The 14,442-nt window shown below is 32.1% G+C and overlaps 2 protein-coding genes across 2 annotated transcripts in view; both read right to left on the bottom strand.

Moving 5' to 3' along the window:
• LOC142546871 (phospholipase D alpha 1) overlaps window positions 1-2,255 on the bottom strand; it is a 5,987-nt gene extending 3,732 nt beyond the window's left edge. The window contains exons 1-2 of the mRNA XM_075654835.1: window positions 2,116-2,255; window positions 1,845-1,948 (exon numbers count right to left, since the gene is read on the bottom strand). Of these exons, the coding sequence (XP_075510950.1) occupies window positions 1,845-1,931 (87 nt within the window). The 5' untranslated portion in view covers window positions 1,932-1,948; window positions 2,116-2,255. The remainder of the gene's footprint in view (window positions 1-1,844; window positions 1,949-2,115) is intronic.
• A 3,123-nt stretch (window positions 2,256-5,378) lies between these two features.
• Window positions 5,379-7,710, bottom strand: LOC142546862 (large ribosomal RNA subunit accumulation protein YCED homolog 1, chloroplastic). Its single transcript, XM_075654825.1, has 2 exons — window positions 7,109-7,710; window positions 5,379-6,129 (listed from the first exon to the last, which is right to left on the bottom strand). Exons 1-2 carry the CDS (start codon window positions 7,642-7,644, stop codon window positions 5,721-5,723), a joined length of 945 nt encoding a protein of 314 aa, XP_075510940.1. The 5' UTR covers window positions 7,645-7,710; the 3' UTR covers window positions 5,379-5,720.
• Between the last annotated feature and the right edge of the window lie 6,732 nt (window positions 7,711-14,442).

Below are 14,442 nucleotides of genomic sequence, written 5' to 3'. Positions count from 1 at the left end.
TGGTTCCAGCAGTTCTAAATATCAAAGTGCTGGAATAGCATGTATTTAAAGTTGAATTTCCTGTATGTAGTAGAATAACCGACAATAAACTCATATTCGAATTCGAAATTGAATTATAATATGATTTGGATTTGATATGAATTTTTGAAATTTCAAATGATATTTGAAACTCATATTAATGATTTTGGATTATGTTATTGATTGGAATGAGTATGTTATTGATGTAGATAAAGTATTATACCGATATCTTCAAGCTACATCGACTGGAACGAAGAATTGAGGTATGTTGCGACCAGATAACATACGACAGGTATCTGTATTATATGATATATGTTGGATTGGTATGATTGATTGAAATGAGAATACATGTCTATATGCCTTAATTGTGGAGTTTATGTGGCATACATGACATTGTGATTGGAACATCGATGTATAAAATAAATGTTTTGTTAACACACATCGTTTGATGCATACATCGATACATGACATACACGTTGAGCTATGATCCTTGGATACCCTGATATGATTTGATTGGATTCTGGGGTTTGTGAACACAATGCTATGTTTGTTATTATATGACCCTTAAAACATAGACATTTGTGGCCCCGACGATTGATATGAGATTTGGGATTTGATGGCGCTTCGTCGACGCTATCATACGAGTATCCCTTATTGAGGCCGGTGTGCCAGCTCGAGCATTGATTTGATAGCGATTCGTTTGACTCTGACATGTGCTCAGTGGATGGGCATTTGACCTGATACCTCCACGACATACATGCATTGCATACCATATATCATTGTTTATATACTTGTGGTATATATGATGGTTGTTCCATACGGAGTTTTGCTCACCCCCAAGGGGAGCTGTTGTTGTCTTTGTGTGTGGACAATGGCAGGTACTCCACGATATCAGGAAACCGGAGAGGGTACTTCTGGAGAGAGTCACAGTTTGAGTTGAGATTTATATTTTGTTCCCAGTATATATGTATATGTATTTATATACCGGGGCATGTCCCGAGGATATGAGTTATTTGTATATGATTGGTTTTGATTACGTGTGGGCATGTTTATGATGTGAAACTAAATACTATTTTTAGTATTTAAATTATAGAAGAAATATTTTGGGCTCATTGTAAAGAAATTTTAAACTCGTTTTCCGATGTAATTAGTTAACCCTAATCAAAGTACACTGTAATAACGATTAGGATATAAGGGCCCCACAATTTCAATCACTCATCCAACAACATCGAATACACATCACCCATATCAACCTAACAGATTTGAAGACTCGAAGGACAGCGGAAACACAATCATTCTATGACGACAATTACAAGCTTGTTATGAACCACAAACAAAGATATATAAGAAATCAATCTCCAAAGTCTTGGATCCTAGTTGCGCATAGCCACACAATCTTCCGTTTGTTTTGTTAGGACGAACTCCATCGAAGAAACAACATTTATCAGCCTAAGCAATGACTAAAAGCAGCTTGGAAGGAAGTTAAACTGCGCCAACTTCAAAAAGTTTGATCAAATTATTCATTTTAGTTAACTCACAGACCAGCGACCAGAAAAATAATTGAAAGGAACATCAAGCACAAAGGATAAAACAGCTAAAATCGATCGTCACGAGCACCACCCAAGTCACAGATAAAATTTCCACAAGCCGTGGACGCTGGCAAAATTCATTCAACCGCATTAAATCTCATTCAACTAAATTCAGATGCATAAAAACATCATCATCGGCTAAATAGAATAAAACCAACCCAAATGAACGAAATAAAGCTTCAATTTTTTTTTAAAAAAAAAAGAACATTTAAATAGAGCTTGACATGAAACATGCACCTTGCTGAAAAAATTTCCACCACCACCACTTTGCAGTTTATCCACTTCATAGACCGTAGCATGAATAGTGCCATGAAGCAATATCATGAGCCATTAGTTTTCACCTACGTTAACAATGACCAAATATCAGAAGTCGAACACCCAAATGATCACATTACAAACTTCATTGATAGCCCTGTACAAGAAAGTACTTTTTACAAAAAAACTACAAAGAAAAAAGAATGATAATAAAACCCATTTTATGTGGTGTGAAGAGATCTGAGAATCTTACGGAATGGTCATTAGTTTGAAGGGTTTGGTCAAGACGGAAAATGGAATTTGATCCGATCTTTCTGTGTTAGGAACGGTGAAGTGAAGAGCTAGAAAAGCGAGGGAACTGTTGAGAAAGAACCGCTCCACAGATAGCTAGTGAGTCGTGGATATTGATTATCTCGTCTAGCTGGGTTTTTTTTAAAAATAATGTAAAAATTTTTTTTTTTTCAAAATTAATATAAAAAAAAAATGTTTGCAGAAATACGGCAAACCGTGCTTACGAAGCACGGACGCTGCTTATGTGGAGCAGCGTCCGTGCTTTGTAAGCACTGAATTGAGTTCCACGTTGGCTTTTGAGCGACGGTTTTCACAATCCGTCGCTATTAGCGATGGTTTTATAACCGTCGCTATATAAACACCGTCGGCAATAGCGACGGTTTTTTGAAACCGTCGCCGATTAACAATTGCGACGTTTTATTAAAACTGTCGCTATATAACAAAACCGTTTAATCGCACGTTAATGTCCAGACATGATATTTTTTAAAATATTTTACTATTAACAGCACACATAAACATGCACATCGTTAATAATACTATTAACGACGTGTTTTTATTGTGCGCTGCGAAAATTGCATTGTTATTAACCGTACACATAAATATATGCTACAGATATTACTATCCGCTGCGTGCTTTTAATGCACAGCAAACGAAAACTGCATATGTTATTAACAGCACATATAAATAGCGACAGTTTAACAACCGTCGGGAATAGCAACTGTTTTAAAGACCTTCGTCAATTCAAAATTTGCTGATGGTTTTGTTAAAACCGTCGCTATATAAGGTTTTTAAAAATATTTTACAATTAACAGCGCACATAAACATGCACGTCATTAATAATACACCGTCGCTATATAAGGTTTTTAAAAATATTTTACAATTAACAGTGCACATAATTTAAATTAATATATTTAATATATTTATTAAGTCGGTTAATAGCACGCTGCGGATAGTAATATCTGCAGCATGTATTTATGTGTGCTCTTAATAACATATGCAATTTTCGTAGCGCACAATAAAGACACGCCGTTAGTAGTGTTATTAACGACGTGCATGTTTATGTGCGCTGTTAATACTAAAATATTTTAAAAAATATCATGTATGGACATTAACGTGCGATTAAACGGTTTTATAACCGTCGCTATTGCCGACGGTTATAAAACCGTCGCTAATAGCGACGGATTTTGAAAACCGTCGCTAAAATGCTAACGTGGAACTCAATCTGTGCTTACAAGCAGCGTCCGTGCTTCGTAAGCACGGTTTGCCGTGTTTCTGCAAACATTTTTTTATTTACATTAATTTTGAAAAAAAAAAATTTACATTATTTTTTTAAAAAAACCCGTCTAGCTAGAATGCTACATGGTAAACTATACAAAAGAAAAAAACACTATGTTCTTAATAAATAGTAATTGAGTATTATTATTTTATTTTCAATAAAATTTTATTCAATATAACAAATTCCAAATCTTTTAATAAAGTTTTTATTCAATATGGTAATTTCAATATTACTTTCTTTTGTTAAAGTCTATCAAATAATGATGACGACGATGATTATTATTATTATTTTTTGTTATCGTCTTCGTTGTTGTATTACGGTGATGATATATTGATGCATGTTGTTGCTCATGACGATAAAATAACGATGAAATTGTAGTTTTTCATGATGATACAATTTCAAATACAAAGTACATTGAATTTGATTTTGGGAAAAAAAAAAGTTATCAACAAGGATAGATTATTACGAGCATCGCCCTTTTTTTACTAAATTATTAGTGAAATAAATGGAGTTCACCAGTCCTCCTATCAACCTCAATGTTTTTTTGTTGTTTTTTTGTTGTTTTTTTTTTTTTTTTTTTTGAAAAAAACTGTTTGGTCTGAAGTTATTTTTGTTATAAAAAAAACATGTATTATATCAGAAGAATTTAGTATTTTTGGACAATAACCTTCTACGAAATTGTATTTTTAAAAAAAGTGATTCATTTGCTAAAATTGTACGGTACAACATGCTACATTAACATGTGTTCTTAATTTGTAGAACATCAAGTTCTTGGCTTTTGTTGTGTATACTTACTGTATATAAAGGTTAAGGCTCTTAGTGGTCTGATATTGTGACACAAATTAGTTTTTACGATAATATCTACTCATTTAGATAAGTAATATTTTTTATATAATTTACTCCTAAATACAGTATATAATCTACTTTTCACCTATCATCTCTATAAATCACATATTGAATATATTTATATTATCTATATCCAAATAATAATTAAAAACTATAACAAAATTTTATGAATCAGGATCGATCTATTAATGATCATGATCATGATTCACATACATAATGATCATTATTTTACGTACGCGTTGTGTGTGCGTTGTTCGCTAGTATCTCATTAAGGATGAACAAAATCTGATTGGTTCGAGTTGTATCAAAAATCCCAACCATCAGTTTTGTTAAATATCAAATCAAACCAAACTATTCCTAATTAAAAACCAAAAAAAAAAAAAAAAAAGAATTTCGTTTTGGCTTGTTTTGGATGATCAATTTTAAACTTATACCTTTTTAAATTAGATATTTTGATGAAACAAGAAGATCGAAGCAGGGAATTAAGACTCAAGTGGACGAGTCTAATCTGAACAACCAGAGGGAAACTATCTACTGCATGCATATATAAGTGGATAGAAGACGCAAAAGGAAGAGTCTTCGATATTCTCTTGCATGCATTCTGAGAGGGTTAGGAGTTTGAGATGATTCTTGAGTGGCGGCTTATTGATTTCGTTCTTATTCTGCTTGCGTGGGATATGAACGACCCCATGGTCGACTGGAGTAGGATCGATTGATCCTGAACCAGTACTATGTGTCTTGCTGTTGTTTACTTGCTTTACACCTTTAGTTCTTGGTTATACGTTCATTGGGATTCATCACTCACTCATACCACCAAGTTCTTGATCGTTCTGTGTTTTTTTTTTTTTGGCTTGTTTAAATTTAAAAACGATCCGAACCATCATCAACTAAAGTTCTTGATCGTTATGTCGCCACCCTTTATTTTGTGGAAATGGCTCTGAAAGACAAAAGGTCAATCGAGGAATTGCACTTGCATCGAGTCCCTTTGTCGCCTAAAACCCTGTCAAGTTACTCTTAATATCTTCAAAATTCATGGAGAATGCAGCATACTACGGTTAATAAAAGTCCAGGGAATTTAAATCTTGTCTGAGAACACAATAAAATAAAACTCAATGCCAGGTACAATTCAAATTTATTTAACTAGTTTGATTTAGTTTAACTACATAAAAGTTTACGTGGAAACAAGTTAGACTCGATGGATCATTGTTTCGCTTCAATCAGATGCCTCCCCCGGTTTGTGTCTAGGTTCGCCGATACTCATGTCAGCGTCTTAGCACACCATGGACTTTAAATAACTATGTGATTCCACATCTAACATTGAGGTTTAACTCACATCCGCCCATGAAGTAAGCGAGAAAAGGGAAATTAAATTCTAACGGGTATTACCACGGGTATATATAATAGAAGAAATTTTATCATCTTCCCTGTAGCCTGAAGAAAGTACATCATTTTTTCTGCATTTTTTCCCTCAAGTCTCCTAGGGGTCCATATCCCTTTTCACCCACCTGCTGTGTCTTACACGAACAGCTACTGATGTTGAGATTTGTACCGCACCTGAGACATGCACCCTTGCAACTTGGGTCACAGAGTGCACTAATGGTGATCTCTACATGTATAAGGTCTCGTAAGTTCTTTGAAATGTCGATGATTTTTCGGTCTAGAGGGAAATATAGCTGATCATCTAAGTCGATCAATGAATCATCATCTTCTGCTTCCTCACTTGTTATGAGAGTTCTGAATTTGTCTTCTGCAAAGATTGTGCCTATGTTTATGGTCTCGGGTTCTTGGATGGGTTCTTCACATAGTAAAAGCGAGAAGTCGGAGTAAACACTCTGAGCAGCAGGCTCCCCACACCTGCAGCATTGGAACATATGATTATACAATAAAAAAAACAAAATAAAGAACACTTTTTAGAAAAATTACAAAACGATCAGAAGCGAGAGCAATTATCCAATTAACACGTCTTAGTGAGCTGACTGAAGTTCGAGCTATATAAGAAGTAACGGTGATGTAAGAGAAGCTGATTCATCAAATAATAGGGGGTATATAATTTAGATGACTAGGTAAGACAATCCAGGCCTTCGAAGGTGCCATATGGAGTTTGGGTATTTACAGTTCACACCAGTTCCAGAACAAGAGATTCATCTAGTGGACGACAATACATGCTACTCTTTGAGTCAGTAAAACACGGGAGGAAGCCCCCAATCAATACTGCACAACTCATGGACAAAGAATTGCTTATGCATGCTAAGTTGATGCCCCCACTGCCAGGTGATTGAACATCCTTTCTAAAGGAATAACATAAACTTTATGGACAAAAGCAAAAGGAAGTAAAATGAATAAGAACTAGACAGATATGGCAAAACAAATAACTCCAGTGCCACCAGCCACCATCTAATAAAATGCATTTGGCATTCAAACACAAATGAGACCAGCATTCCTTTTGCATCATATTTTTGAATGACCAGTAGTTCAAAGTGTGACATTTGATTCATAAATTCCAAAAGATATGGAGTTTACATCTAAAATTGTGCAATTCTCCAAAATCGAGGATAATTTCCTACATAAATGTTCTTCCAAATACAAATTATGATTCTACCATTTCACCGCGGATAGGAGAGAAAAAGAGTGTGATCAGTATCAAAGCATACTTGACAAAAACTAAAGAACCACAAAATCAATACTTTTTCTTCAAGTAATAATAATTTCAACATAGAAAATCCAAATTTCCTACTTCTATGCATCACATCTCAACTTAAACTAAAACTACTATGAATCAAAACTGCGAGTCTCAGTCTTGGGCTAGCTAAATTTTCTTAAGACGTATGAATACCTGTTGCAAGGGAGAGAAATGACAGTCCTAACAATCCCATCCAGCCTCAACTTCTGCTTCTTCCTATTAACATCAACAGAGACCAACACCGGCGTCCCATTCGGATAATCCTTGACAGAATTCACCACCCTCAACCCCATTTCCGAAGCCCGAGCTTTCGAAACCTCAGAAGAAATCTTCCCCAAACCCAACCTCTCCAGAGTAGTACAGTACTCCAAGTGCGAGACGGCCGCGTTCCTTCTGTACATAACCGCACCTTCCCACGAGCAGCCCTCGTCATCACCTTCTTCGATACCTTCGTTTTCCAAATCCCATCGATAATCTTCGGTAAAAGCGGGGTTTTCTGCATCGGAAGTGAAGTGGAAACTGCTGGTGGTGTTGGGTTTTGCGAGGACCAAGTTTGATGGCTTCTTTTGGAATTGGTATGTAGGGTAGATTGTATTGAAGGGTTTAATGATTTTGCGGAAGCTGAACTGGGTGAGAGGGGAGGAGGGAAGTGAAACGGCGGCGGAGGAAGTGGCGGATGGAGCGAGCATATTCAGGGACTAAATTGCTGCAGCTTCTTCAATCAAATGTCCAATGGTGCAACGAATCGTGAAAAATCCAACAAAGTATTTATTATTTTTTTTATGACAGATAATCATATTCTCACATTTTAAAAATTTATTTTATTGGGACAGCTTGATGAATTTTTGCATTTTTAAAAAACAAAAATTTATGTTAGATTATCTTTTAACTTAATTTTATGAAATAAATCTTTAATTTTACCAAATTAATAATAAAATATTATTTTTATGTCAAAAAATATTATTATTCATGATGAATATATATCAAGTCGATACTTTATTATTAAAATAATATTGTTTCCTTTGTAATTTAACTTTCTCATTTTTTTTTTTTAGAAAAATCTTGAAGTATTATATTTCCTCATTTCTTTCCACATAAGATTAATTTTGGGAATTCGAAATATTTTTCTTGGGGTAATGATGTACAAATTTAATTAAATGTTGTCAAATAAATGCTTGAGCTGAATTTTGGGTTGAATTTAGATGGATGAATTTCAAATTTTCAATTGTATTTTCGTATTTTTAGATAACAAAATCATAAATTCTTATCTTTCTTTAAATATTTATATAGTGTTTCATATTAATTATGATTAATTTCAAGTTCACTTAATATTGAAGTCATTTAAATCTATTGTAGTTTATATAACTAATGTGTACTAAAGTAAGGTTGGTATTTAATATTTTGTATATTATTTTATTGTTAACAATAAAATTTATAATCAAAAATCATTAATTTCAAAGTTATTCAATCAAATGATTAATTTTTTGAATTTGAGTTCAATTATAAAACTAAAATATTTAGATTTTCTCAAAAAATATAATTATGAAATTTTTTAAAAGTAAAAATTTATGGCAAAAGTAAAAATCTCAAACTCACAAAATATATTAAACTACACACTTTTATAAAATCTTCTTCACTCAATTGTGTTTTGTTTTCACAAATTGAGATACATATTTATAGAAATTATTTGAAAATAATCCAAAAATAAATACATTATCACACACTAATTTTCAATATTTATAACTCTTATTTTCTAACACTCAATCTCTTAGTTTCAACACTCTTCCTTGTGATGATGATCATGACACAATAATTGTCTTCATTCGTGTTTTTATACTGTCTCGTTAAAAACCTTTCTAGGAAAAACCTATTTGTATAAAAACATAGTAAGGGAAAAAAGTGCGGTTACGTAAACTCTCCATTATGTTAACACGAACGATTCTTCACAAATTTCGTAGATTGCGCATCCCAATATTATATATATGATTTCTGAATATTATCGTAGGAAGTGCGTTTGTGAAGAGATCTGATGGTATTTTCACATGACTGAATGTGACGAATATCAATATCTTTATTCTTCTCAAGCTCTTGGGTGAATGCGAAGAACTTATGTGGAATATGTTTAGTTTTGTCGCTTTTTATGTATCATTCTTTCATTTAAGTAACACATGTATCATTATCTTCATATATTGTCACATGCTTCTTGTTGAATGATAATCCGCATGAGATTGGATATGTTCGATCATTGATTTTAGCCACACACATTCACGGCTTGCTTCATTTAGTACAATAATCTCGGAGTTATTTGATGAAGTTGTTACGAGTGTTTGTTTCTGTGAACGGCAAGAAATTGCAGTACCTCCACGAGTAAATACATACCGGTTTGGCAACGTGCCTTATGTGGATCATATAAATACCCAGCATCAGCATAACCAATTATGCTTTGATTGGTATATTTTGAATACAAAAACCCCAAGTCTGTCGTTCCTCGTAGATAACGTAATATATGTTTAATTCCGTTCCTGTGTCTCTTTGTTGGATATGAGCTAAATATTGCCAATATATCATGTCTTGTACAATTTTCAAGATACATAAAGACACCAATAGCACTTAGATATGGTACTTCTGGACCAAGAATAACTTCATCGTCTTCACATGGGACAGAATGGATCATTTTATATGTTTAATGATTTAACAACCATTGCAGTACTGAAAGGATTTGATTTATCCATATTAAAAAGTTTAAGGATATTTTCTATATAATTTGACTGGTGAACAAATATTCCACATTTTTTTTGTTCAATTTGCAAAAATGCAATACTTTGTTTTTCCAAAGTCTTTCATTTCAAATTCTTCCTACAAGTATGACACAACTTCTTGAATTTCCTTATTTGTTTTAATGATATTTAAATCGTCAACATATACAGCAATAATTATGTATCAGTATGTTGTTTTCTTAATGAAAATGCAAGGGCATATTGAATTGTTTAGATATCTCTTTTTCATTAAGTATTCATTTTGCTGATTATACCACATTCGACCGGATTGCTTTAATGCATATAATTGATCTTTGCAATTTCACAGAATAACATTCTCTGAGTTTTGAATTTTGTGCTTCAGACATCTTAAATTTTTCAAGGATTTTCATATTTATATTACTTTCGAGTAATACATATAAGTAAGCTGTGACAACATCCATAAGACGAATTTCTAAATTTTCAGATACCATCAAACTATCAAATACCGAAACGTAATTGCATCCATAACAGGATAATACATTTCTTCATAATCAATTTCAGGCCTTTGAGAAAAACATTGTGCAACAAGTCGAGCTTTACATCTTACTATTTCATTTTTATCATTTCGCTTTCGAACAAAACTCATTTGTACCCAACAGATTTTACACCTTTCATGTGTAAGGACTATAGGTCCGAAACATTTATTTAGCGAATCCAATTCAACTTGGATGACGTTTTTCTATTTTATCCAGTCATGTCGATTTTTACTTTCACCAAAAGATTTTGGCTCATGATCTTCATTGTCATTTATGATGTCAAATATCACATTGTAAAAAAATATCTCATCATTTCTTTTATATATTTTCGGTTCCATATTTTTCCAGTGTTAATTATAATTGATGGATATTTCACGATTCTCATCAGTTTGTGGTTCTAACAAAATATTTTCATCATCATGTATTTCTACCGGAATATCATTCTCTATTTTTTGATTATCGTGTTTCTCTATGCTTTTTTTTTTCCGATGATTTTTATCCTTGGAACCGATTGGTTTTCCACGCTTCAAGCGTTTAATGATATCAAGAGTCTATTCAATTTGTCTTTTTTTGTTTTGGAATTTCAATTCGAGCAGATGCATTTACAGCACGTATATATGATTTAGTCACCCCTTTTGTGTCTAAAAATGCATATGTTATTTGATTTGTTATTCTTTGCAAGTGAAAAATATGTTGTAAATCATTTTTACATTGTTTAGTTCATGAATCCAGATGTAACAATGATGATGTATACCATGTAATTTCTTTTTTGGTATGTTTATTTTCTTCCCCTAACATTGGGAAGATTTTCTCATTAAAATGACAATCAGCAAAACGTGTTGTAAACACGTCGTCTGTCCGAAGTTCAAGATATCGAATTATTGATCGGCTATCATAACCACCATAAATTCCGATATTTCTTTGAAGTCTCATTTTTGTTCGTTGAGACGGTACAATAGAAACGTATACCATACATCAAAAAATTCTCATATGAGAAATTTCTGGTTCTTTACTGAAGACAAGCAGCAATGGGGAGTATTTATGATATACACTTGGTCTGAATCGAATTAATGCAACAGCATGTAAAATTGCATGTCTCCATATAGAAACAAGGAGTTTTGTTTCATAATCATTGGTCTAGCAATTAATTGTAGACGTTTAATCAATGATTCAGCTAATCCATTTTATGTATATACATCAGCAACATGATGATCAACAGCAATTCCCATTGACATATGATAATCATTGAATTTCTGGGAAGTAAATTCATTAGCATTATCAAGTCTAATTTTCTTGATTGTATGATCGGGATATTGATTCTGCAATTTTATTATTTGAGCAAGTATTCTTACAAATGCCACATTCCAAGTTGATAATAAACATACATGTGACCATCTGCTGGAGGCATCGATCAATACCATAAAATATCTAAATTGTCCAAGTGGTGGATGAATTGGTCGACAAATATCATCATGAATACGTTCAAGAAAAATGAGTTATTCAGTTTGGATTTTAGCTGGTGGTCTTATAATAAGTTTTCCAAGAGAATATGCTTTGCAATAAAACTTATTATTTTGAAAGATCTTATGTCTTTCAGCGGATGTCCATGTGTATTTTCTATAATTCTTTGCATATTCGTTGAATCAGGCTGTCCTAACCGAGCATGCCAATTTATCATTATTAAAGAAATTGGACTTATATGTGTGTAATGTAATCTAGTAGGGAGTATTGATAGTTTTTCAACTACAAATTTCTTTCCAAATTTATATGCGGTAAAACACATATATTTCTCATTTCTTTTATTTATTGTTTGAGTATCATACTCATGGGAATATATGTCATTAAAACTCAACAAATTTCTTTTCGATTGTGGTGAATACAAAGCATCATTTATCAGAAATTCTGCACTATTAGGTAACAAAAAATGTGCTTTACCACAACTTTAAATCAAGTCTACAGGACCTGATATTGTATCCAACATTGTTTTTGTTGGTTTTAGTTCCAAGAAATATCTTTTATCTCGGAAAATATTGTGCGTTGTACCACTATCAGGTATGCAAACTTCCATGAGATTAGTTCCCTGTCTAGCTTGGTTAATAGCATTTTCTATATTTGAACTTCAAAAAAAATATGCAATGAAAAACTTACTGAAAATATATATGTAATTATTGAAAAATATAACGCATATCATAATTATACAATAAAACATTAGCATTTAAGCACATGAAAAACAAAATATTTTACATTATTATTCCACCAATATATTGATCATTTTCAGATAAATCATACAAAATATCAAATGAGTTGAATCACTTAAACGGTCGCTACGTTCAGTGAAATTGGTCTCTTTTTCTTTTCTCTTTATCGATTCTGTATAGATCTTACAAAGTTGCTCGGGAGCTCGACAAATACGAGATCAATTTCCTGGAGTGCCGCATCTAAAACAAGAACTTTCAAATCGTTGTGTTATTTTCATCAGCACTCATGTTCTCATGATTTCTTTTCAGTGGGTGATTCGTGACGTTATTTTGAGATGAGTTTTAGAAATAACTATCTCGATTGTTTTCAAAACCACGGCCGCGACCACGACCACGACCTTGATTTCGACCTCGACCAAAACCTTGTCTTTGACTTTGATTTTAGTTTCCAGGTTTAAATTAATTTTTACTTACAACATTTACTTCTGAAAATGATGTTGATCCAGTGGGTCGGGACTGATGATTTTTCATTAGCAGCTCGTTGTTCTTTTCCGCCAAGAAGACTTGCGATAAGTCCAGAAAATCTCGCAAATCCACGCACTCTATATTGTTGTTGTAGAGTTATATTTGATGCGTGAAAAATGAAAAATGTTTTTTCATTCAATTCAGATTCTGTAACCTCATGTCCACAAAATTTTAATTGTGAGATTATTCGATACATCACTGGATTGTAATCACCGACTTTCTTAAAATCTTGGAATCCTAACGTATTCCATTCATCTCGGGCGGTCAGAAGTATAACTTCCCTTATATATTCAAATCTTTCTTTTAATTATTTTCATAAAGTCATGAGATCTTTTTCAATAAGATATTTATATTTTAATCTTTCATCAAAATGTCGACGCAAAAATATTATAACTTTTTCTTTTTTTCTTGTGATGATGAGATATCCTTTTTTTAATGGTCTCACTTAGACCCAATGACTCAAGATATATTTTACATCGAGAGTTCATGGCATATAATTCTTTTCAGTAATGTTGAGCGCAACAAATTCGAGCTTTGCCAAATTTGACATGATGATATTAGAAAAATAACAATGCATTTTATTAATTAAGTTATAAATATATTAATATGTCAATAAAAAGTAACGGAAAAATTATAAGTACAAGCATTCTAAAAAATAAAGAAAAAAGCGAGGCGGATATTCTCCGATAAATACAAGACTAGTGAGTATAATAACCAAAATAATTATACAAAATAACCTTGAAAGAATTATCTTCTTCTTCTTCGAAAATTTTGATGAAGAAAATTTATGGAGGAAGATTAAGTTTGGAGTGATTGAATGTGTTTGTAAAATCATATTTATAGGATAAAAATTAGCTGTTTATGACCGTTACAAAATCTTAAAAAAATAAATGTATGTATATGTAAATTTTATGTTAATAATACGATATATATAATGTTAATCATGTTTAAATAATTATGTATCACATCACAATATTATAATAAGGTGGTGTCAGAGACTCCTTTTATATAATACTGTGACATTATATATATATATATAATTATTATATAACATAATAAAAATATAAACCTCCCTTCTTATAACTTGTAAAGTACCCATAGATACTATCAACGAGCGTAATTTCAGCATTCAATGTGTATTCTTGAATAATCTCATTTTCAATTATTCAACCATTTCATTGTGAAATAATCACATCACGTTATTATAATGAGGTATCATAGACTTTTTTATATAATAACACGATATTATTCAAATATATATACAACAAATAAACAGTAACACAATAAAATTATATAAAGAATGTAATAATATAATCACATCACGTTATTATAATGAGGTGTCGTAGACTCCTTTCATATAATAACATGATATTACATATTAAATATATATAAAATAAAAATAAATAAAAAGTGAAATAAATATTCTTATTTTTGAATATTGTTACATTTTTCTTGTGTTTTGGAGCTTGGAAAAATATGGAGATCTTTCG

The sequence above is a fragment of the Primulina tabacum genome, chromosome 1 (genome assembly GCF_025594145.1).
Source record: "Primulina tabacum isolate GXHZ01 chromosome 1, ASM2559414v2, whole genome shotgun sequence".
NCBI lineage: Eukaryota > Viridiplantae > Streptophyta > Magnoliopsida > Lamiales > Gesneriaceae > Primulina > Primulina tabacum.
Note: the sequence above shows the minus strand (reverse complement) of the source record. Positions and strands in the feature narration are given on the sequence as shown.

Bases quoted from the DNA above. Each gene is read 5' to 3' on its own strand.
- LOC142546862 (XM_075654825.1), bottom strand. From the start codon at position 7,644: ATGCTCGCTCCATCCGCCACTTCCTCCGCCGCCGTTTCACTTCCCTCC. The intron at 6,130-7,108 runs GTATTCATACGT...CCAATGCTGCAG, and splicing joins ATTTCTCTCCCTTGCAACAG to GTGTGGGGAGCCTGCTGCTC.